We start from the raw sequence: 25,321 nt of genomic DNA, 5'->3' as shown, positions 1-25,321 counted from the left end.
GCTTTTAAATGTCCATTTTCAGTTTGGGAAACATAAACTGAATCACCTGGGGGAACTTCTGAATCTGACAAATCAGATGGCTAGCCCTCCTCCTAAGGTTTCTGATTTGGCAGTCCTGGCATGGTGTCTAATGTCTGCACTTCTAGTAAGTCCCAAGTTAAGTTGGTGTTAGCTGGATCAAGAGCTATTCTTTGAGAAGTGCTGGTATTTGCTTATTTTATCATCTCATCCTCTTAATGACAGTGGGATCTAGAGGCATGGATACAACAGAAATGAACTCAAGCCACATACACAAACAGCACAGGCAAGGCTCCTTATTGGGACATTCAACGGAGCCAGCAGACGTAACGCCCAAGGGAGTTTATACTGACCATAGGTGATCAGGCTGCTTATTGAACAAAGGCAGCAGAAAGAGCTTTTTATTGATTTTGTAGGTGGGCTACAGTTTGGTAATTGTCCATTACTCAGGAGCACAGAGGTTCTTTCCTTGTGCAAACATCCCTGGTGGGCTAACAGGTAGCCAACTTCACTCAAGAGCTGTCAAGTTACAAGTAGCAGCATCATCCTGTCCTGGCTTCATGGTTTGGTCTGGGCTTATGATAGGGCTGAGAAGACTGTAGATGCTTGAGCTGCTGAGAAAGGCAGTGTAGATAAAATATGGATTTGCGGCAATGGGCAAGAGATCAAATGAACACAGTGTGACAGTCTCACATTTCTCAGACGATCAGCATGTCAACATGCAGATCTGAGTAGATCTGACACAAAAGTTGCGGCAGCAAAGGGGACAGACACAAAGTGAAGATAGAGATACCTGGCCGCTCATCCAATTTTAGTCACCCATCAGATACCTTTAGGCTTTTCAGCAAAAGCCACAGAGTCTCAAAAAGCCTCCAAGTCTTGCAAGTAACCTAGGCAACGGTTAGCACAACCTACATGTCAGAGGTGTTACTTGCAGTGGAAACTAGTGGAGGACTAATAATGTGACTCAAAACTTCCCAGGAAGTTTTGAGTTAACTCAGAACAAGGGAAGTTACAAGGCGTATTTGAATCTTTGTCATTTTGTAGCCACTTCAAACCCCACTAGGTTTAGCTTGCTTTAGTTATGAGGGTACCTGTGATCATTCTGGCATCCTGGCCTGATCTGGTGTTTTAGGACAAAGCTGTTGAAAGCATGCTTTTTTCTTGGTAATGAGTTTAAGATCCTTGGGTTTACTTGCCTTTTGTCCCCTTGCAATGATCCCTACCCCTCTTCTGAGTATTTTATTTTTTTCTCTCAGTATTTTAGTTTTCACCTAAATCTTTATTTTCCTCAGCTTTTGTTTTCCACTTCTCATTAACTTATCCTATATTTAAAATTTTTTTCTTAATACATACATTATCTAGATTTTTTGTAACCACCTTAAACTCCTGATTTTTTTTTACTGCATTTTATTTGACCATGATCTTTCTCTTCTGCCTTTCTTCTAGCAGGTTTTAAGAACACAGTACATTGGTATTAACTATAATCACTCTGTTGCACAATAGATTTACTCCACTTAGTCCTCCTATCTAACTGAAATTTCATAACTTTTGGTCAAATCTCCCACATACCACCATTAGTAGTTGGTTGTATTGTTTTTATATAACAGACTTTCTGTTGCCCACTCAAAAAGTCATTTTCCTCTACTATTAATCCCTATTGAGGGATTTATTGAGATACTGGGAAATTACATGTTTCATGACCACCCCCCAAAGGCCAGCTTACTCTTTTCTCTTTTTTTCCTTTAGAAATGGGGTCTCTCTGTATAGTCTGAGCTGGCCCCAGACTCTCAGACTAAAGCAATCCTTGCTTCAGCCTTCAGTTTGGTTCAGAAGTGATTTTAGGTAAGATTAAACCAGTGACTTTACAATGACAATGAAATGTAAAGGGAAGCCATACAGAACTGTCTGGCAAGTATTGCGTGTAACAAGACTCAGGAACACCTTTTCCCCCCAGATTTCTGGTCTTCTTGTCTGAGTGCTTGATCTTTCAAAAAGCAAAAGTCATCTGGAATCTATGGGGAAAGATGCCTCAGGACCCAAGAAATCATGAGGAGGCAGAATGGAAAGCTAAAAGGGAACTCATATCTTTGGTGATGCTAGTCAGCCCCTGAACCAACCAACCCTGCAATTGCCTTACCTGTAGGCTTTCATGATGTGAGTCTCTTTACACATTCAAGTTGGGTCTTCTACTATTTGAAGCCAAAAGCATCCTGATGATGCATATCATTTTAACCTTAAACATATTTTTATTTTTCTGTAATGATTTGTGGGTATTTCTCAGAATAATCATTTGAGATCCCTTGATATTTTATCTAGAATTGTCTGAAGATATGGACTACTTTGGTTTGAGAGGCCAAATGTATGATTTCATTTTCATAAACATTAAGTTTTGCTTCGAGTCAGATTTCTGCTAATGACTGGAGACATTAAAATAAATTTTGAACATGAAACATTTGTGATTATTCAAAACAAAATAACATCTGATTATCTTAGGAGAAAGAAGATTTATTGTAAGGATTCCCTTTCATTCCCCTCAGAGGTTCTGTCTTCATACTTGTTAATTCTCCTTCCTTTCACCACCAGCTGGCCAAAAGGCTGAAAATCCTTCAGTCCAGATTTCAAATGATGAGTTAGATCTGTTTACTACCCAAAGCCCTTCGGTCCAACCAGTAGTCACCTCAGGACATTGTATCCTGATGCATCTCCCTGAGACTGGAAGAGGAAGCTAGGGATGAAAGGCACCATGGCCAGCATGCCTGTGTTAGGAAGTCACTCTGATAAGGAATGCCTCACAGTGAGACAGTGGATGACCCTTTTACTTTCTGTCATTTACTTTATATACATTTTTTCTATTTTTTCCCCTGGGAAAATACAGTACCTGAAAATATTAGAATGAAAATTGGACAGGTGGTATACCTAGGTAGCAAAATACGTGGCTAGCATGGGAGTAGCCCCAGGTTGGATGCTTAGACCCACTTAAAATTAATCTCTCTTTCTCACTCTCTCCACACACACACCAAATGAATAAAAATTAACAAGGAAAAGATTCATATACTTGCTATGGGACCCCACATATTACCATAAGCAATCAGATGCTTTCCTTCCCATGCCTTTTGGGGTGATGTTGGTACACCCAGACTTGACTGTTGGGCACACATTGTGGGCTATTTTGGTAATATGAATGAGGACTTGTAGTAATCAGCCTATTTGGGTTAGTGTCAGGTGATGACTACTCATATGAGTATTTGTGCTATGACTTCACTTAGTATATACTTAAATAGACAGCTGCAGGGACAGCCTGTGCGGGATGCTATTTTCATCTGCTTCTAGTTCTCAGTAGGCTGTGTCATCCAAATTAGCAAAGCTGACAGTCCTTACTGAAAATCTACCAAACTGAATGCCTTTAAAAGCAATCTATTTTGTAACCCAGGCAGGAAGAATGTTATTAAAAGAAAATGTTCTGCATGGAGTGGACTTCCTAAAATACAGTCAAGTCTTAATGCTACTGCCCTTAAATATCCAGGCATGGTTGGAGTCATGGCTTAGTAGTAGAAAGCCTGTTTATCAGACTTGCTATTGCCAGTAGAATCCCATCCATGTCATCTCCCTCCAGCACTTTGTCCTCTCTGTTTTTTCTTTTTTCTTTTTGTTGGTCCTGGGGCTTGAACGCAGGGCCTGGGCGCTGTCCCTGAGCCTCTTTGTGCTCAAGGCTAGTTCTCTACCATCTGAACCACAGCTTCACTTCTGGCTTTTTCTGAGAAACTTATTGGAGGTAAGAGTCTCACAGACTTTTCTGCCTAGACTGGCTTTCAACTGTTTTCCTAAGATCTCAGCCTCCTGAGTAGCTAGGGTTACAGGCGTGAGCTTTGGGCACCTGGCTCCTTTTGTCTTCTTAACCTTCTTGTTCACCATGTCTTTTTCCGCAGCCCCATCTAACCTCTGGGGTTATCCTCCTGTAAACAAACCAAGCACTTTCAGATCTCTCTAGATCAAAAACTTCCGTGGCTACATGACAAAATATGGCCACGAGCCACCATCAGAGAAAAGACTATTTTACTGATGCTTCTTGAATAGTTTTCCATAAGCTTCCTCTGATTACTACTGCTAGGAATTGTGGCTTTCTGCTTTTGCTTTGAGACAACCCCTTTCCCTGTCACCCTCTAGAGTCTAGCACACATTGACCCTATATGGAGTTCATGGATGGTGGTGGTTGTGATCCACAGGAGAATGACCACAACACCGAGTCAGTGCCTAAGCCCTGGATCCACATGCTGTGTGCCTTTGAGTCAGTCCCTAGACTCTTCCCTCTAAACTGTCTGAGGAAACTGAGATACCTACTTGCCCACTGTAAGACTTTCAATGAGGAGCAAATGGATGTGAAAATGCCTTGTATTCTGTAACATATTTACAAGTATATCGCCTTCAGGGTTCTAGACCTCAGCACTTGACATTTCTGGCTAGACAATGCCTTGTTGTGTGGGTCTAACCTGGGTGTTGCAAGATGTCTTCCACCAGATGTCAAAGGCACTATTGAATTCTGGCAACCAGAATTTGCCAAATGTCTCCTGGAGGCCCTGGGTAGGAACTGCTGGTTTCCTGGTTTCCTGTTAGAGTTATCATTCTCTGATCACCTATCCACCACCTCCCTCCAGTTGTTCCTTCTTTTGCAGACACAGTCTTTCCTGATCATCAAAAGAACAAGGCTTATTTTGATCTGAAGCTGGCATGCCTCACTGCACTCCCGCCAGGACTTCACAAAGATGTGTTTGTGGTTATCCACATATATACGTAGTAGCTGCTCTGCAGGTTTTCCAGTCTACTGGAACAAAAGTTGGTCTCCTGACATTGAACTAAAGAATATTTCCTCTTTTCTAAGACCTGCTTCCATCTTTGTTTACTAGACAATCCTACTTTTGACTTTCTGATTTTGACATACAATTTCTTTTAAAAGTCCAAGACTTTATTGAGTCGTGTCTCCTACCAACATACCTTTAGGCCTAAAAGCAATTCCATAATTGCAAATTTTTTTTATCTTTGCACATCTTAATTTTTAGTATTAAAAAGGCAGGGGCTGGGTATGTAGTGCAGTGGTAGAGTACTTGCCCAGCATCCCAAGGCCCTGGATTCACTCACTAGAACAAACAAGATAAAAGAAAAGAGACAAAAGTGTTCCCTTCTCTCTGACCCCTAATGGTAAGCTTTCAGTCTCCTTCATTCTTGGTGAGCCCTAGCCTTCCAGAGTATTTTTACTCCTTGCCTTTTCAGCATGATAATGTCTGCTTTTCTTTACTCTTGTCTCCAACTACAGTAACTCTAGTTACTCTGCATCTCGAAAGATGGTATTCAGTGTTCTGCAAGTATCTAAGACAATCCCTCCTGCCATAGCCCACCAGTGTCCTTTCTTATACAGAGGAGAGGATAACTGTCACACATCACCATGCAAACTCTAAAACTCCAAACCTTCAACCTATTGGGTATGATTTTTTTTAAGAGGCAATGTGTTTTGCAAAGGATCTTAGAAGAACAATGAGCTTATACATTGAAAAGAAACAATTCTATCCCAGCAGAGGGAAAATGCAGGTAGGATGGGTATCAACATTTTACTGAAAAGAATTCCTAATGAAGGTTCAGCAATTAAAATGACAGCCAGGGAGATAAGGAGATATATATCAACTTTTTCTTTTTTCTGATTCAACAACTTGTGACCATTTATAAATTCAGGTGCCCAAACACAAAGAAGAGATTTTTAAAAATTCATATGAATAAAGGCCAGTTTTAGGTTTTTATTTCTGTAGTGCTGAGGCTAGAACTCAGGGCCTCACACATAGTAGACAAGTATCCTACCATTAAGCTACATCCCCAGGCTTCCCTAACTCTTGTTCGTTCAACATGTATTAATTGGCTTTGGGCTTTCTTGTGGAGTTTGAATAGAAGGAAGTCATAAAGTTAATCAGATAAGGATCCTGTTTTCAAAAAGCATGTGGTCAATTAGTGCAGAAAGATTTAGTGCTAAATTACATAATTGGAATATAGTGTGATAAAGGTCATGAAGAACAGCTCACAGGGTCCAGCATCCATCCTCTCCCATGCCTACGTAGGTCTGTGAACTCAGTTCTAACAGGATGGCCCAGCATCTCAGGAACCCAGGACTGCTGTGTTACCACAGCAGGGCTAAGCAAGACTTAGTATGACTGTAGGCAACTGCTAGCTCTTCCTTCAGCAGGTATCCCTGCAGGAAGAGGGACATAGGTGGCATTGTTGCATGGGATCAGTCCAGCTTCCCCAGGGCATCATTAGATAACAAGGCAGCCTGATTTCTTCAAGTTTACTGCTTACCAAAAACAGTTCTAATTTCCTTCTCTGATTTTCTCCATCCAGCTTTTACAATGCCTGATGAAGAGTCCTAAGGAGGACATGCTTGCTGCACCAATGTTATATAACATATATGCTTACATACTACCTTGAACTTGTCATCCTAAGCATCTGTTTTCATGCTCATGATCTTGTCTATCAGCTGACACTTGGAGGTTGCACTAGGCTGGATTCTGGTTTCTCCACTTGAGAGTCTTCATCACACCTGGGCTTCTTAGCAGATCACAGAGCTGCAAGATCACAGGACATAGTATAACAGGCTGGTGTGGGGTGATTCTTAAGGGCTTTTGCCCATAATTGCAATGCTTTTGCATCTGTATTTCAGTAAGTCAGAAGAAAACTTTGCCTACTCCAGTGAAAGAAACTACTGAGTCATAAGAACATGGATGAGCAACTGTAGCTTAGAGGTGTGAAGGACAGGGAAAGACGATCCACGAGCAGAGCCCTTTCTCATCAAGAGACAGCATAACAGTGAGATATGTAAGTGAGAGACTTCTTACCACGTTAAATAGAGTTGCTGCTGCCCTTTGGTTCCAATGTTGTGTATGTCTTGGGGCTTAAACTGTCCCCGAACAATTTTTGTCCAAAGCTAATGCTCTACCCATTGGGCCATGGCTCCACTTCTGGCTTTTGGTTGTTAACTGGAGATAAGAGTCTCACAAACTTTCCTGCCCAGGCTGGCTTTGAACCCACATCTTCAGATCTCAGCCTCCCAAGTAGCAAGGATTACAAGTATGAGCCACCAGTGTGCTTGGCTTGGTTCCATTTTTTTTTTTTTTGTAGTATATTGCTGCTGAAGCCAGCACATGGCTGCCCACTTTGGGTGCCCAAGTACAGTTACAGCCCCAGTGCGTGGTATGGGAGGGGTTGCAGCTGAGAAGCTCTGACTACCGAGTGCAGGCTTTTGCTCTTGGCTTCAGAGCAGCTCTTACCTGCTGCTTCACAGACAGGAAGGGAACCACTGAATATTTTACCCATTTATTTCCTTCCTCCTGCCCTAATTTCACAATTACCAAGGCACTATAACCTACTACCATGTTTATGGCTGTTCCATTTCTTTCTTTTTCCCCATTAGGAGAGAAGGAGGAGGCTGAGAACTGAACCTATAACTAGCAGTTCCAGGCTGCAGGCCCAACTCTTGGAATTCAAGTCTGGCCATGCACTCTTAAATAGAGACAAGTCACAATGAAGAGATTTACTACATGGCCTAGGAATGCAGTGGGAAGGCAAAGCAAGCACTTCAGCTTCCTTTGTGGATCTCAGCAATGATGGGAAGGTTTAAGAACCTGGCTGGACTGCCTGCAGTAGTCTGTCTCCAGTAGCTAGGGTCTACCTCTCCTCTGAAAACCATATCCCCTCAGGATTCTGATGGACATCTGGAATATGAGTGACAGATCTCAAAAGGTCTTCTAGTCAGCCCCACTGTTTTACAGCCAAAGGAAATGAGGACAAGAGAATCTAGTTATCGAGACTGGAAACATGTACCTCTGATTCTTTTTTTTTTTTTGGGTCCGGTCATGGGGCCTGAACTCTGGGACTGGGCGCTGTCCCTCAGCTCTTCAGCTCAAGGCTAGCACTCTAACACTTGAGCCACAGCACCACTTCTGGCTTTCTTTTTGCTTATGTGGTGCTGAGGAGTCGAACCCAGGGCTTCAGGCATGCAAGGCAAGCGCTCTACCACCGAGCCACCTTCCCAGCCCCAACCTCTGATTCTTAATTCAGTGGACCAACCATGGCTTACCACATCCATCCCTTACTGGTAGGAGTCTGTTGCATTGTTATTAGAAATTATTTCTTCTGTGGTGCTGGAAATTGAATATGGGCTCTTAAGCATGGTAGGCAAGTACTCTACCACTGAGCTACACCCCAGCCCAATTTTAATTAATTTTTTGCCAAGCCAGGCACCAATGGACCAGGCACCAATGGATCCTAGCTACTTGGGAGGCTAAGACTAGGTGTATGGCCTAAGCTGAAACAAGTTTAGGAGAACCCTTCTCAACTGAGAATTGCATATGGCAGTGCACACCTGTTATCCTTGCTAGGACAGCATGCCTCAAATAGGCGGATCATGGCTAGGAATCAGAACTTGTCTGAAAAATAACCAGCACAGAAGAGATCTGGAGGCATGGCTCAGTGGTAGTATCTGTGTAACAAGCATGAGAGCCTGAGTTCAACACTCCAATATCACCAGGAAAGGAAAGAAAAACAAACAAACAAACCTTGAATCTCTACCTGAAAAATAAGTCAGAAGCATCAGAAGTATGGCTCAAGTGATAGAGCACCTTCCTAGTAAGAGGCTCTGAGCTCGAGACCCTAGTACTTACCCCGCCCCCAAACATTACCTCTTACTTCTACTGCTCATTCACTTCATTCTTCTTTTGTTTTGCTTATTTGTGGCATTACCTAGGTAAGTACCATGGCACTAGGCCAGTTTTTGCCCCACATTCTTACTATTTGCCATATCCCTAAACCTCTGCATTTTTGCATGTTCTAGTTTCATTAGTGTTGAGGACTGAGTTGGCTAGGACATCAACAACTGTGAATCTGGAAAGTAGAATTAAACAGAAACCTAGGGGCTAGGGCAGAAAGCTTGCCAAGCAGGTACAAGGTTGAAGGTTCCATCCTCAGCACTACAGGACAGAAAGAAACCAGGAAAACAAATGAAACCCCACTGAGACCACAAAGCTGCGTTCATCATTCTAGAGTGGACTCGGTTTAGATTCTAGGCATATCTTGCTTGCAAAGATATTTTAAGAGACATAGGGGGAAAACACAGTAAGATATGACCAGAACTGAAACAGCAGTAGAAGGAAGTTCAGTTCCTCTTAGCAGGTGTGGAAGGCCAAGTGGGTAAGATGAATGAGCACAGCTAGAGAGACAACCAGCTCTCCTTGATACACTCCTGTGGGCGCAACTCGGCTCAACCTGGCTTCATATGAAAGAGGAGAAGGAGGTACTTTTTTTTTTTTTGTCGGTCATAGAGCTTGAACTCTGGGCCTGGGCGCTGTCTCTCAGCTCTTCAGCTCAAGGCGAGCACTCTACGGCTTGAGCCACAGCACCACTTCCGGTTTTCTAGCGGTTTATTGGAGATAAGAATCTCACGAACTTTCCTGCCTGGGCTGGCTTTGAACCTCGATCCTCAGATCTCAGCCTCCTGAGTAGCTGAGAAGTAGGTACTTCTTAGGTCTCCTGAACTAAGTCTTGAAAGGTTTAGTTAGCCACGTGAAGAAACATTCCTAGAAGTGATAAAGAAACCTGGGTGAATGAAACTACACATCAAACTCTACTATTACTGTCCAAGTTCCTGGAAGTTAAGGCAAAAAGGGGAACGCTGATGTGCTATTTATTTCTTACTTTTTGAGAAAAGGGGCATATGTTCCATGAGCTAAAAATAAAAATGTCTAGAATGATTTTTAATATTACTGTATATTTTAAAAAAGGCCCTCAAACATCATTCAAAGTAATATTTCTGGGAAATGGCCTAGAACTTTACATTTCAAGCTGATGTAGAAGTCCCTACTAGAGTACATTTCAAAAACTATTTCCATAAGAGGAATTTCATTTGTTTGTTCATTCAAAAACATATGGGGGAGAGGGGCTGGGAAGGTGGCTCAGTGGTAGAGTGCTTACCTTGTAAGCATGAGGCCCTGGGTTCGATTCCTCAGCACCACATAAGCAGAAAAAGCCGGAAGTGGCATTATGCCTCAAGTGGTAGAGCACTAGCCTTGAGCTGAAGAGCTGAGGGACAGTGCCCAGACCAGAGTTCAGGCCCCATGACTGACAAAAATAAACAAATGAAAAAATGGGTACTAAATGCTAGCTAAACTGGAGAACAAGACAGAGAAGCCCCTCCCAAAGGAGGGGCTGGTGGATCAGGGCACAGTGAGTCTCTGAGCAGCTGACAATCTCAGATCAGCTGACACCATGCCCAAAGTGCTGCCCAAAGTGCCCTCCAGACCTCTGCACTGTTTCCCACACACTCATGGTCCACTCACACTTGGCTAGTCACAAGCCTTTCACTTTCCTTTGTGGTACCTGACCCTGGGTGTCTCTCCTGGACAATGCCTAAAGCCTGCAGCAGCTTCTCTAAATGACCAGCCAACCAGCATATGACCAGGCTGGCAACCAGGATGCAGGGAGTGAGACCCTAAGGTTGCAGCCAGGCTGGTCAGAAGGAACCCAGCTGTGCAAATTCAGCTGCCACAGCTTCAAGAGCAGCCAACTGGCTGCAGCCTCCTCGTTGTCCTGCTGTGCATCCTGCGTACTCCAGGGTTCACTCTTGTCTTCCTGCCCAGCCCCAGCCCACTGGTCTCTTTGGGCCCACTTCAGCACCCGAGGCCTCTCTGCCTCCCCCATTCCTTCCTCACTGCACTGAGAGGGACTTACAGCCCCTCATGGCGTGACCACATCTTATCTGAGGGAGCCGTCAGTCCCCTAGGAAAGCGGCAGCGGAAGGCTCCTGTCAGTGTGTGTGTGTGCCATGCTGGTGTGTGAGGGCAATGTGCACATTTCATGAATGGTGGACATCCAAAGACCAATACACAAATAAACATCAAACCCACACTCTGCCACAGCCAACGCAGGAAACCAACCCAGGATCTTCAACAACCAGCCAAAGAAGCAGCCTGTGGAAATCAGAGCTGCAAGAAGTCAGATGATGCGCTGAGAGGGCCTCGTTCCCACCCCACTTCTAATCTCACAGAAGCCAAGCATCAGATCAATGGAATCACTAGACTCCTCAAGCAGCACATGCTGCTATTCCCTGTAGCAACAGCCTGCATCAGGACCTACTAAATAGCTTTCCTTCTCTCCCCACCCAGAAGCCTGTTGGGGCCCCCCTCTGCCAAGCTCAAATGATGGAGGCCACATCCCTCGTACAGGAAGCTCCAAATGCTTACTCTCACTTATTCCCACACGGTACATGAATGTGTGTGTGTGTGTGTGTGTGTGTGTGTGTGTGTGTGTGTGTGTGTGTGTGTGTGTGTGTGTGTGTGTGTGTGTGTGTGTGTGTGTGTGTGTGTGTGTGTGTGTGTGTGTGTGTGTGTGTGTGTGTGTGTGTGTGTGTGTGTGTGTGTGTGTGTGTATGGAGGACTATATGTGTGATGATATGAGTATGTATGTGTTGGCAAGAACAAGGTTAGGACACAAGAGGACCACAGAGAAGAGAGCAGGCATTCTGCTCCATAGCTTTATTTCCTATCATTTGGCAATACTGTGGTTTTGAACTCAGTACCTCACACTTGTAGGCACAAGCTCTACCACTTAGCCACACCTCTAAGCTTTTTTTTTTTTTTTGGTTGGTCGTGGGGCCTGAACTGTGGGCCTGGGTGCTGTCCCCCAGCTCTTCAGCTCAAGGCTAGAGCTCTACCACTTGAGCCATAGTGCCGCTTCTAGCTTTTTCTGCTTATGTGGTACTAAGGAATCGAACCCAGGGCCTCATGCATGCAAGGCAAGTACCACTGAGCCACCTTCCCAGACTCTCTAAGCTTTTTTTTTTTTTAAACACCTGTTATTTAGCGATAGGCTGTCTTTACATTGTAGCTGGAATGACAGGTGCATACCATCACACCCAGCTTCTTCTGCTGAGATAAAGTCTCAAGAACTTTTTGCCCAGGCTGGTCCAGAACCACAATTTTTCAGATCTCAGCCTCCTATAGTCATGAGCCTTTGATGCCTGTCTTATTTTGTGCACCATTTGAGAAGATTTATGCTCACACTACTCAAAGCAACACAGTGGACTATATCTGTGGTGTCCCTCCTCCTTTATGGCCCATAGAGAGTTGAATGTAGAGTTGGAAGAAGAGAGAAGGAATGGGTGAAAGTCATTTCTATAGTTCAAACAGTTGATTGTAAAAGACAGCAGGTTCCTTCATGTAAGGTGACAAATGTCCCTAGGATCTGTAACAGATGACATCTCTCCTGTCCTCCTGAGCATGGTGGGGCCTCAGGACATCTCTTAGGCACTCCATTTCTTTCCTGCTGCCTGTCCCAGCATGCACCAAGGTGACCTGACACTGCCTGTGAGCCTGCCCTGCGCTCCCAGGCACCTCCTGCATCCAGGTGGGGACTAAGGCTGAGACTCCCCGTCAGGAAGTGTCAGGATTTGACCTGAGGTCCAGCAGTCACTTGCCAAAATTAGTGGCTGGTGAAATTAGAACAAAAAACAACCAAAATTAGCCATTCCCTGCACCATAGTCTCTGCAATTTTAACTGCAGAGGTTGGATCATTGGAACATTACCATTCTCTGATCAATGATGGTAATTTTTCTCCCCTTAAGATCAGTTTCATGGCTGGGTGAGGATGGCTCATACCTGTAATCCTAGCTACTCAGGAGGCTGAGATCTGAGGTTCAAAGCCAGCCCAGGTAGGAAAGTCCATGAGACTCTTATCTCCAATGAACCATCAGAAAACTGCAAGTGGTGCAAAGTGGTAGAGCTCTAGCTTTGAGCACAAAAGCTCAGGGACAGCGCCCAGACCCTGAGTTTGAGCCCCATGACCAACAATAACAAAAAAGATCAGCTTCATCACCCTGAGGGGTTTAGTGAGCACAAGGGTCAAGAGAACACTCCATACTGTGCAGTTTTCTTCACAGTCTCCGTTTGTAGTGTGCACCATTCTAACAGATCAATGATCACACTCTTGTTGAAGCTGTGCGAGCTGTTTGGCTTGGTCTGTGAGGCTCAGCAGGGGACTGCACAAGACAGACCTAGTGTGGTCCAGTCCCAGACACCAGACTACAGGAGCCCTCCCCTCCCCCCCATCCTACAAACTGGAGTTTACATGGAAGGACCTAGGTTCAACCACCTCGCCCTTGACAAATTTATGCCTCAAGCTTCTGGGGATCCGGTGGGTGGGGGAGGGCAATGGTGCTTTTGAAAAAGTGGAAAAGACAAAAAAGAAAAGAAATCCCCAAGCCCTGGATCTTCTCTCTTGCACATGTCACCGCTGGAGAAACACTCACACACACAGGAACAATTGTCCTATCTCAGCTGCACAGGGCCGTGGAGCCAGCAGCCTAACTCATATGCTCAGCAAGTCTGAAGGCAAGTTCGTTCTCTGTTGTTTTCAAATGGGACACCCCATTTTTAGCACTCTTCTGCTGTTCTGTATTGTCCCGTAAGGTAGAAAAATGCAGTGCTTAAGGAGTTGACTGAATTGCCAGTTGAAAAACATTTAAGTGCATACTGTAAATGCATGAACCAACCAATCCTTACATGACTCATCCACCTATTTGTTGTAGATAGGAGCCAAGATACACATGACTAGGGACACTGAAAAAAATGAGGCACTGGAGAAAAAGCTGAAGGCTGTGTCTGAGGAGTTCACATACCTTGTGCACTTACACCAAGCAAGTCACAGAAGATGAGGGTCGGAAGGAGGTATTCTTTAAGCTCTAGTCAAGGGCTTAGAGCAAGACGTGTCTGATGTGTTGACCCTGTCCTCTCCCTGCCTCTTGACACCACAGCAACCATGTCTAAGAAATGCCAGCAGGAGTGCTTAAACCTGAACTTGACCCAAAGAAAGGGCTTCAAATAGCATTCAGAACCCAACCTTAAGAACACTCCAGTGTGCTCAACTGTCTAGACTTTCCTCTTCCATGAAGAGAAAGAGAGAGCGAGCGCGTGCGTGTGTGTGTGTCCTGGGGGCTTGAATTCAGGGCCTGGCCCAGCCCTCAGCATTCTTGATCAAGGTTGGTGCCCTACCATTTGAGCCACAGTTCCACTTTACTTTTTAGTGGTTAACTGGAGATAAGGGTCTCATGGATTTTCCTGCCCGGGTTGGCTTCAAATTGTGATCCTCAGATCTCAGCCTCTTGGGTAACTATGAGTACAGGCATGAACCATCCGCACTGAGCTCCTACTTGCATTCTCCCCATTCTTTTCACCCACACTCAGAATTCTGTCTAGGGCTATCATGCTCCAGGCTAACTTATTGTCACACAAGAAAGAAAGGCCAGACCCAACTTGGCAATAGCCTGCTTTGGGGATGGATCTTTGGGCTTGTCATTATGGAGAGTCTGGGTTTCTACTAGTAGTTTTCCTCTATTTCCTGAGCTCCATCTATCCAACACCACAGCCACTAATCTCACAGAACTGTTTAGAGTTAATAAAGAATAAGACAAAAGGTTGTTTTGGCACTAGGCTCATTTCAAGGGTGCATTAGCCAATGTGGCTACGAGCTACTTGATTGGACAGCACAGGTGAAGCACATTACCATCAGCTCTGAGTTCTCCTGGACAGCCCCAGTAGCCCCAGACACCCACCTGGGGAATGCACATAATCACAGAGCCCAAATGCTTGTGGTCTAGGCACCTCTAACCCCAGATCCCAATTGCCATGTGAGCAACGGAGAGTATTTCAAAGGTAGAGGCTGGGCCTTGCAAGGGCTGGGAAGGCATGCTAACTGAATCAGTATTAGGAGAACAACTTCTCTGTTGCAATCCTTGCTGGTCTGACAGGCTCCTGCAGTTACATCACTTCCTAAAAAACGCAAACACCTCTCCTTCAAGTGAGCACCGACCCAAACAAGCAGGAAACAGGAAATGTGAGTGTTTGAGGCAGGCTAGAGTGTAGCTCAGCACAGGCAGCATCCTGAGCGAGCGCCCGGGCTGACATGACCTCTCTGCGTGCTGCCCTGGTCTGGGCCCTAGGACTTGCGCTCCTTCACTCTGGCCAGGGTAAGCAACCTCCGGCTGGGAAGGAGGCTCTCAAAGGCTTGTGGGTGCTCAGGGCTACAGGACTCTGCCAGAGGAGAGGGAGAAAGAGAGAGAGGGAGGGAGGGGGAGGAAGAGAGGAAGGGAGGGAGGCAGAGGGAAAGGGAGAGAGGGAGGGAGGGAGGGAGAGGGAAGGAGAGGGAAAGAGGGAGAGAGGGAGGCAAAAAGAGAAGGAGGTAAAGGGAGAGGGGGGGAGAGAGGGGAGAGAGGGGGAGAGGGTGAAGGGAGGAGGGAGCGAGAGGGAGAGAATATGTCACACCCAGAAAGTCTAATCCTTCCTGGGAGAAAGAACTGGAAAAAATTAACTGTCTTTTTGCAGGCTGGGGTGGAGGGTGGACTTTGCTTTCACTCCAACTCTCCCGAGCCTCCTTCAATCTGCTTTCTAAGACGTGAGGATCCCTGTAATTTACCCGCTTTAATGGGCACATTAAGAAAACCATAAACTTAACTTTTTGGTAGGTTGTGGAAGAGATCTGTTTCAATCAGTGGAAACAGAAATCCTGAATTCCCTTTCAAATTGCGTGGGCTGAGACGTCTGCTGGTCTGCTGGTTCCAAAAAATTCTTGGAAAAACGGGGGGGGGCATGGAAATCTACTACTGGAAAGCATAACTAAAGGGCTAAGTTTGAAAAAATGTAAACAGGAAATTATTGGAGGAGTTACCAGACATTTGCTCTTTAACATCCATAAAGTACTTTCATCTGCTTTCCTTTGGTTTTAACTTTGGGGGATACTTTCTTTGCATTTTACTGATGTAAGTTTGTTTGAAAAATGAATTTGAATGTAGTTCATTTAAAACAATGGAAAAGCTCCGGGTACCAGTAGCTTATGCTACTCAGGAGGCCGAGATCTGAAGATCACAGTTTGAAGCCAGCTCAGGCAGGAAAGTCCATGAGACTATGATCTCCAAGTAACTACCAAAAATCTGGAAGTGGAGCTATGGCTCAAGTGTAGGGTACTATTCTTACACTCAAAAAAGCTAAAGGATAGTGCTCAGGCCTTCTGTTCAAACCCCAGGCAGGACTGGCATAAAAACAAATTAGTCTTTTAGACTAACAACAGCTATTGAGTTCTTCTCTTGACAGTTGCTACAACAAGCAAAATCACCCTCCATTGCCTCTTAAGGTTTGTTGACTTACCCTGGGTAAACAGACTTGCCAGCATGGTTTCTGTCAGTGAGTACTGTCGCCTGCTTCCACTGTAGGGCAGAATTTGAAACAGTTCTTTAAATATCAGAGGTGGCCGCTTCCTGGAAGTCATCTGCCCCATCCTCCCCAGCCACCACTGTCCGTTCCCCCCCCCTCCCCGCCTCCAGGTGCCCTCCAGGTGGTATCCCCTGGCATCTGGAGTGTGAGTGTGTGTGTGTGTGTGTGTATCAGAAAGGAGAAAGTGAAAGATGATTGGCTGGAACTGAGATGAGTGTTGAAAATGAGTCTGAGCATCAAGGTAATGTTTTGGCACAATGGTTCTGAGCTGCAAATCTGGAGGGGCTACGAGCCCCAGGGGAAATCCTCTAACTTCCTCAGGTCCTGTAGGAGCTGAGCATAAAGTGGAGCTTAGTAATTGCTAGCAAATATCAGAATCATTCCTAGCATGGAGATGAGACTGAACTCTAAAGACTGAGGTGCTCTTGCAAACAGGTCGTGTTGGAATGCCAGAAGTCCTGCAGTGGGCATGGACGGTCCCTGCATCTGTGCTGAGCCCAGCCTGGATTTTCCATGTGTGAAAGATACAAAATTGTCCACTTTTAAAACGCCACTCAATAAAATATGATTACTTTGATATTTCTCATGGAAAAGGCTATTCCAAATCAAGTCTTCACTTTTAAATTAATGTCTATCCTTTGGAGCTAGTGGGGCTTATGACTTCAGGATATGAGTTAGATTACTGGTGTCACACTTTATCCCCTGGACTTCCCCCACAATGAAGCTGAGGATGTTTGGTGGAAACATCCAATCTCTTCCTTGAAAGCATATGCTGAAGTCTGTCTCAAACTGAGCATTTACAAACAGCAAAAGTCAATATTTTATGATACCTAGAGTTGCAGGAGGTTGGCATCTTTCCCTCTGAGTCAGCACCTCATCATACCCTGAGCCTAAAACAAGAAGGAGCAGAATACCAAGTGAAACAATCTGCTTGGAAGTCTCCAGGAGACAAATGCAAATACAGCAGGATTTTGACCAAATAGAGGATCATGTTTTTAAAAAGTTTTGGACTGTCAAATATCAGCCCAATATAGGATCTTCAGAAAGTTCACATTCAAGGCAACATTCTGAGATGGCAGGAAGGGAGGCACTCTAGCTTTTCTCTTTACCCAGAGAACTGTCAGGGTCAGCTTTGTGCTGTCCAAAGAGCAGGACATGGGGGCAGGGGGTGAGTGCAGAAAAGACAGCAGAGAGAAACGAGGAGCTAGCCCCTGCTTTGGTAATCAAACTCTGGGTTTAATAGAGAGGATTAGGAAATTTTCTGGGATGCCTTAGAAGAATAAGACCCATGTAATTATTGGACAAACCTTGAGATGGAAAGAAGAAGCTGCTACTTGCATAAGTGAAATTAAATTTTCTGGCACCGCTTGTCTCAGTGATGACTTCCATCTGCTAGTTCCTGTGACAGTGCAACCTTTCAGTACTGAGAATGATGCTAGCCACCAGATACACTGCTCAGTGTATGTCAGGCACTGTTCTAAACACAGATCCCACCTCATTCATTCCTCAGAACAACCTATTAGGTAAAGACTATTACCCCTGTTTTGCATATGAGGAAATCTGAGGCCTGGAGAAGCTAAGGGAGTTGCTAGGGGTTGCATAGCTAAATAGTAGATGTTAATGGGATTTCTCCTTAGAATTCCAAGACACCATAGTGCCTAGGGTCAGGCTCTGCCAGGGTCCTGATTTGGAAAGCTATGGCTCTGGTTGCTGCGTTGCTCCAGGCCTATCATCTAACTCTTTAAGGTTGCTGCATGTTAAACACAGAGCTGTATTTGTTTGTGTTGTGCTGAAACATGCCCAGAGAGAAGGCATGGTGAGGGTAGGGTTAAAACCTGAGAGCTGCTGAGCCGCTGCCTTGGGGGAAGGAGGAGCTGAAAGGGAGCAGGGAGCTTTGTGGGGCTCTGGGGATTAGCGCAGTTAAGACAAGAAGCAGGAAAAGCAGAGTGTGAGGCCAAGGGATGTGGTGAGTGGCTTCAGGTGTGGGAACCAGGGAGGGAGACAGAATGGCTTGGGTCAGGTGGAGCCGCTTGAGGGCAAGCCCGGCTAAGCATGAATCCCAAGGACCAAATGACCTCAGGGGGACTCAGACACACAGACAGACCACAGACCGACCAGACACAGAGACACATACATACACACACCTTCGAGTGTATTCATGCATGCACACATTCAAACACATACCAAAAAAAAAAAAACCCACATACATTCTCCAAAAAATACAGGAACAAAAATCCAAACAGGCAGAGAGTGGGTAAATGGAACATGCTTTCTTTCTACCATTCCAAACCCCAAGAAGGCAGAAGAGGGAAGGCATTGGCTGGGATGAGCTCAGTCCCATAAAGAAACAATGTGGCTTGCAGCTTGCACCTCCCTCAGCGGTTGGCAGAGATGTGGAGAAACAGGAAAGGTGTGGGGCTGTTGTTTGGGTGGATCTGCACAATCCCAACGCCTAGGCTGCCCACTGGGCTTTGGATTTGAGTGATTACAGCTGGCGTTTCTAGAACCTATATCATGTTTTAATATCTGCAATGTCTTGGGCCTTTTTACTTTGGCTTGGTTATTTCTTTGTTATGTCTACTTTAAGCCTATTATTACCTATGTGCTTTTGCGTAAGGTTTGTAAGGCCCTAATCTGGCTGCTCCCTGTGTCTGTTGACTCCCATTCCTGAAGGAAGTCTCGTGGGCACTAAGGGAAGAACGTGGCATGGCCAATCCCACTGCCGAGTTACAATCGCGTGCTCCAGTGTCCAGTACTTTGCCAGTACAACCTGTCTTAACATCACAAACTAGGCTTTGGGAGCAGAGGGAGCAGGGAGGAGAGCTCATGACAACCTCAGGGTGACCACCAGCTGGGGATGGGGAAAGCCTGGCATCAGGGATCAGCTTCCAAGAATTGCATGAGGAGGCACCAAAACCTCAGGAAGGGTGTAAGCCAGCAAACCAGCCAGGCCACGCCAGTAACTAGGAAAAGACAACCGAAGGGCAGAAGTGATCGTTAGTGAGAAAGAACAGGCGAGTGGATGGGGCATTATTAAAAGTCAGAGAACCGCCAGGTTCCAGGGATGGCAGGACTAGCTCACCTTATTGAAACTTTTTGTGTTCTGTTTTAGCTTCAACTTCCAACCCAATGGCTGGACAGGAGCCCCCCAAAAGCCTGATAGGAAATCCCTGCCTAATAGGAAAAGCCTGCATTAGGAAATCCCATTGGCAGACATGGCTTTGGACTTCCATTCTTCTACAATTTAAAAACAAATTTTCTGGGCCCTCGGGATTTCCTTGAATTCTTGAGATTTCTTCATTACTTAACAGGTTGATTTCTTGTATTTCACCCAGTGTTTCTAATGGTTCTGCATTAGGAGAATTTTCAAGTTCCCAAGTATATCAGATTACTGGAAATGTTGATTTTTTTTCTCCCTACCATTCTGGAGAGTAATTTGGAAATATTTAGTACACAGATAATGTTCTAAGTGTATAATTCTAACACCTTACTCCAAGTACACTCACAAATGTGCAGCAAAGAGACACAGCAAATAATGTTAATTGCAGAAATGTTTGGAAAAAATGGAGAAACAAACGAAGCAAGTTAAATATTCATTAACAGAAGAAGAAAACTCATGCAGCAATAAGATTATACATGGCAGTTCAAATGAATTAACTAGAGCTACATGTATCCAAAGGTGTGCCTCTCAAAAGTAATGTCGGACCAAAGAGCCAGCTAAAGATTAATGATGCACAAGTTGGGTGTTCCAAGCTACTCAGGGGGCTGAGGCAAGAGGTTCACTTGAGCCCAGGAATTTGGGGCCAGTCTGAGCCACATATCAAGATCTTCATTTCAAACTATTCACCCCCCCCCCCCCGACAAAATACCCAAAGCAAGACTATGTGAAGAATAACTGCATTTAAAGTTTTAAAAACATCTAAACTATGCTATGGGACACAGACTTGTGAAAAGTAGGACAGGATACATATTAAGAGTAAAGGAGGGGCTGGGAAGTTGGCTCAGTGGTAGAGCACTTGCCTTGCATGCCTGAGGCCCTGGGTTCGATTCCTCAGTACCACATAAGCAAAAAAAAAAGAAAAAAGCCGGAAGTGGCGCTGTGGCTCAAGTGGGCACTAGTCTTGAGCTGAAGAGCTGAGGGACAGTGCTCAGGCCCAGAGTTAAGGCCCCACAACCGGACCAAAAAAAAAAAAAAAAAACAAAGAGTAAAGGAGAGGGGTTGGGAAGGTGGCTCAGTGGTAGAGCGCTTGCCTTGCATGCACAAGGCCCTGGGTTCAATTCCTCAACACCACATAAGCAAAAAGAAAAAAGCCAGAGTGGTGCTGTGGCTCAAGTGGTAGAGCTCTAGCCTTGAGCTGAAGAGCTGAGGGACAGCGCCCAGTCCCAGAGTTCAGGCCCCATGACTGGACCCCCCCCCCCAAATAAACAAACAAAAAAGAGTAAAGGAGAAAGACAAAGGGGTTTGATGGGGGATTCAACTATATTTCTCTTTGCTAATGCTAGGCTAAAATGGGATACCAGTACACAGAAGGTTGTCAGATAGCCAAAAACACAGATAAGAGTAAGCTACTTAGGAAGTAAAGGTAGAAGGATCAAGGCCTAAAGCTGGTCCAGACAAAAAAATCATCTCAACAAACAAAAAAGGTATGATGAGTTGTGTCTGTAATCCCAGTTCAGGAGTGGAAGATAAAAAGAACCACAGTCCAAAGCCAGCATAGGCAAAAATGTGAATGTTTATCTGAAAAAAATAACCTAAAAAAGCAAAAAAGCCTACAGTTGTAGCTCAAGTGCTTGCCCAACAAGTGCTAAAAGCCCCAAATTCAAACCCCAGTACTGCTAAATAAATAAAATCAGTAAGGAGTGTTATAATGAATGGAAATTAAAATAATGTCCACTTGGCTATCATTTATTTCTCAACCAACATATATATTTACTAGAGTTTCATTTGAGAAGCTTTAAAAACATTCTTCTGAGCCTGGGGCCTGTAGCTCAGAGACAGATTGTGTGTTTAGTATGAGCAGGGCCCTGGGTTCCACCCCCCTACTCCCCCCCCCATCAAAATAACAACAAAATTGTTAGAGGCCACACCCCCAGATTATCTTCAAATCACTAATGCACAGTATGTGGAAAACATGCAGACAACAGATGTGACTAACCATCAACCATAGCTAAGTTGGTACAATTTACACCAGGACCAGCAGCATCAGCACAATGTGAGAACTTTAGAAATGCCAGCTCTTGGGCCCTCCTTAGACATGCTATGTAAGAAGCTCTGTGAGTCTTTTGGGGCCTGTGCTTCTGAAGGTGGTTCCTATGTTTGAAGACAACAGGCTTAAACCTTCAAGCTGCTCTATCAGTGGAACATCATTTGCAGATGCAGGCTGTAAGCCTCAGTGTGCATGTCTCTCACACAGACTTATGAAGAAAGGTGCAACTGCCACTGTCCTTTCTTAATACATCCTAGATAGAATCTTCCAGGGGCTCTGGCCATTGGATTCGGCCTCTAGGCAAGCCTTTGGCTGATCTCTGATTCTTCTCAAGTTCTCTGAGAAGACATACAGAGAACAAGAACAGAAGATGAATTGGGGCATCCCAGGAGAGGGCCAGAAGTGGAAGGGTATGAGGGATTCAACCTTGGCTGTGCCCTGCAGTCATCTGAAGAGCTGAGTGAGAAAGGTGTTGAAGCCTGGGCCCTGCGCCACTTAGTGATGTGACTCTTTTGAGGCGTGGTCTGAGCATCAGGAGTGTGAGAGGGTGCCCAGATAATATAGAGGTGCAGTAAGGCACAGGACCTCTGCTCTCTGGCTTGCTTCTCTTCTCCAGCAAACATTAGCCATGCTCTTTGCCACACACTCATGTGGGAGAAAGAAAAGTAGGCCTCCTGCTAGGGTTTGGCTTCTTGACCACCCTGAAATCCACAGAACAGGAGAGATGTATTTTGTGTTACTCTCTGAATTTCAAGACTTTACATAACATGGGCATGGAGCCTGCAGATACAAAAGCAGGAGGTCTGATGGAGAAGTAACACACATCATGATATTCTGAGTCTGTTCACATTCTCTTACCGTCTGATATAACATGGGCATGGAGCCTGCAGATACAAAAGCAGGAGGTCTGATGGAGAAGTAACACACATCATGATATTCTGAGTCTGTTCACATTCTCTTACCGTCTGATCTCACATAGTATTAGTAGCGAAACAGTCTGTCCATCAGCATAAATTATTTTCCCACCCAATTTTATAGCCCAGTGGTAGAGCATGGATCTAGCACACATAAAGCCCTTTGTTCCCTCCCCAGCATCAGAAAAACAAACAAATGAACAAACACATTATTCCTTCCTAGGCCTTGGCACAAAAACCAAGCCAAGCCAAGCTTCTAGTTCAGGCATACATTTGCTCCACCTTCAGAAAAGAGAAGTTCGCTTGCTTGCTTCACTGAAAAGCAAAGTCATTTCCAGTCTGTGATGATGTGCAGCGCAGTGATAAAGTGGCTACAAGTGGCTCCGCTGTGGAACTACCCAGCCTCACCACATCTTCCCCATTTAGGAGGGTACCCTTCCCCCACACCAGGTGTGAAAACTAGAAAGCCACACGTGTTTGCACAAATATTGTCAACAAACATTTATAAGGGACTGCACACCGTGGCAGCTTCCTAGCCGGCAATTTTAATTTTTTCTTTATAATTTTTAATTTGCTTTTGCCATGAAAACATAAAAACAATACCTATGTATGGAAACCAATGTGATGTTTCAATATATGTATATATTGTGCAGTGTTTCAATCAGGCTAACCATAACTTTCTCCTCAAATGTTATCCTTTCCTTATGAAGATAGCGTTCAAAATCCTTTGTAGCTTTTTGATAAGCATGTCATTGTGTTATCTGTAGTACCCAGTATCTGGTGATTTGGGGCTTGTCAGGTGAGGTATTAGAGTTAGTGTCATCACGACCTCTCTCACTAATGCTGAAAAGCTGAGCAGACAGGGGAGATGATAAAATGGAGAATTCCTGGAGGGAATCTATGGTGGGGTCACTTGAGATAACCTTGGCTGGGCTAGGAAAGTCAGCTTCTGTTACACCTGCAGCCTGTGACATTCACCAGGTGCATGTCACAGGCAGGTGTGAGGCTGACTCTGCAGGGCCTTTTTCGACTCCTAGTCATTGTCTTCAGGATTTCTTCTAGCCTGCTCTTTGCTTGCTAATGCCTCTCCTTTCCTCTCCCCCTCCCTGGTCCCCGCCCCCCACCCCACCTATGCTAGTTTGGTCCCCAGCCCCACCCTTCATGCCTTGAGCATGTCCAAATTTTGATTCGAAGATAACAGCCACAAATGGGTAAGTTGTGCCTCGCAGATGACCTTCCTGGGGGACAGCAAAGAAACAGATGGTCTAGAGACAGAGGGTGGAGTACAGAAAACACCACACACCTGGCAAGTGCAGGCCCTCCAGGGCTCAGAAAGCACCTTCACAAGGCACTTGTTTGCACACTAACACTATAGGAGCGGCAGATCAGAAGGCCTACCTTTTAAGGCCTACCTTTCAGTCTTTTAGGAAACAGAAGGTTCTGGAAGGGAAAGTGCTCTTCCAGGCCCCGGCGTGAGGGAAGGCAGCAGCAGCAGCAGGTCTTCCGAACCCCTTTATTCCGTCTGTCCTACCAGGGTTCTTTCTGTCCAGAGTCCCAGAGGCCAGCACAGGCGATACCCCTGCGTGTTCTTACCGACTCCTATCCGTGTTCACTTCTGAACGAGTCGGGTGCTCCCACATGGCAGTGAGGAGAAATTAGGTTCCTCTGGCTACACAGTTAGACCAGGACCAGCTCCAACATGGAGGAAAAGTGACTCAGCTTAAAAAACACAAAACAAAAAAGACAACAAACAAACAACCAGTCCCGCTCCCATCAAGAGCGCATACGCTCTTTGTGGCTCTAGATCCCACCTTGGTGACCTCGCCCCGCCTCCAGCCTCCAACCAATCAGGAGTCTTTTCCATGCCTGTGCAGATGGGGGATCCAATCATAGGGCTGCTTCTGTGCTTGTGGCCCCCCCCAAGCAGGAGAACCAATCATGAGACTCCTTGTGGCACATAGCTATCCCTTGACCAATCAGAAGCATAACCTTGGGGAAAAGGACCCGGTCAAGGGGGTTGAGGTGGGGGGGAGGGCTATATAGAGAACAGGCCCTGCTGGGGACTGTGGTCTTCAGCGCCGGGTCAGTTTTGCTGCTTTTTTGCTTTCAAGTCTGTCTGCTTCAGCGACTTTATGGTCCTTTAATTCTTTAATTGGTGGAGAAAATGAACCTGAACCTTAGACATCATCACTGGCGTTGATCTCGAGATTTGAGATGTTGTCTTTACTCAGAATGCATTCCAGGTTTACCACAGATACCATCGTGGACTATGACGGCCCTTAGCAAGCATTTCTTAGGAAAGGCTAGAGCCCAGGAGGGTTACATGAGGCGAACACAGTGGTTTTAAGGCCGTGTACGTAGGGTTAAAAAGTGCTGTTAGCTAAGCTGTGGGAAGGGCTGCTGCTGTATCTGGGGATAGGCTCTCCAAGCTGCCTTCTGCTGACTCCACCCACAGCTCTCCTTTTGTGACCTTCGCATCCTCTCTGGTTCCACCTGGGTTTTTGTCTACCTGTGACTTCCTTCCTCAGTCTCACTTGTGTTGCCTAGGTGACCCACTCCTGCTTCTAACTTGAATTCTCAGCCCATCCTCGTTTGCCAGCCCTCCTTTCTAGAACGTTTAATTTCTTCCTGCACAGACTCTTGGGGCTGACCCCCAGTGATTTCAACCTCCATGGGTGCCATGGGAGTCTCATTAAGGGATAAAGAAAAAGAAAATGAAAGAATTTAAATAGTTCCTAGAAAACCAGTGCAAATGATGCTTAATACAGAACATGTGTGGAAATGGGAGTTGGTAGAAAGAACTCCCAGCCCCTCTATCTTCACGCCACAACCTGTGACCAGCCTTGTCTCATAATGAAAATGAATACCCTCCCCTCCCCCGAAAGGACC

General features: G+C 45.3%; 1 protein-coding gene and 1 long non-coding RNA gene across 4 annotated transcripts in view; one reads left to right on the top strand and one right to left on the bottom strand.

The window, feature by feature from the left end:
- Positions 1-389: 389 nt before the first annotated feature.
- On the bottom strand, positions 390-24,307 carry LOC138826883 (uncharacterized). 2 transcript variants are annotated; one of them, XR_011371886.1, is made up of 5 exons: positions 23,845-24,307; positions 17,142-17,201; positions 16,246-16,304; positions 6,482-6,623; positions 390-632 (listed from the first exon to the last, which is right to left on the bottom strand). It is a non-coding gene; the product is annotated as an uncharacterized lncRNA (long non-coding RNA). The 2 variants fall into 2 exon arrangements; XR_011371887.1 differs by having other exon boundaries at positions 390-629.
- The window catches only part of Tmem154 (transmembrane protein 154), a 30,968-nt gene continuing 20,584 nt past the window's right edge, over positions 14,938-25,321 (top strand). For both annotated transcript variants that reach the window (XM_070022217.1, XM_070022215.1), the window contains exon 1: positions 14,938-15,071. In XM_070022217.1, coding sequence (XP_069878318.1) covers positions 15,008-15,071 — 64 coding nt within the window. In that variant the 5' untranslated portion in view covers positions 14,938-15,007. The remainder of the gene's footprint in view (positions 15,072-25,321) is intronic.

The sequence above is a fragment of the Dipodomys merriami genome, unplaced genomic scaffold, assembly GCF_024711535.1.
Source record: "Dipodomys merriami isolate MVZ:Mamm:240054 unplaced genomic scaffold, mDipMer1.0.p SCAF_15, whole genome shotgun sequence".
NCBI classification, from domain to species: Eukaryota; Metazoa; Chordata; class Mammalia; order Rodentia; family Heteromyidae; genus Dipodomys; species Dipodomys merriami.
Note: the sequence above shows the minus strand (reverse complement) of the source record. Positions and strands in the feature narration are given on the sequence as shown.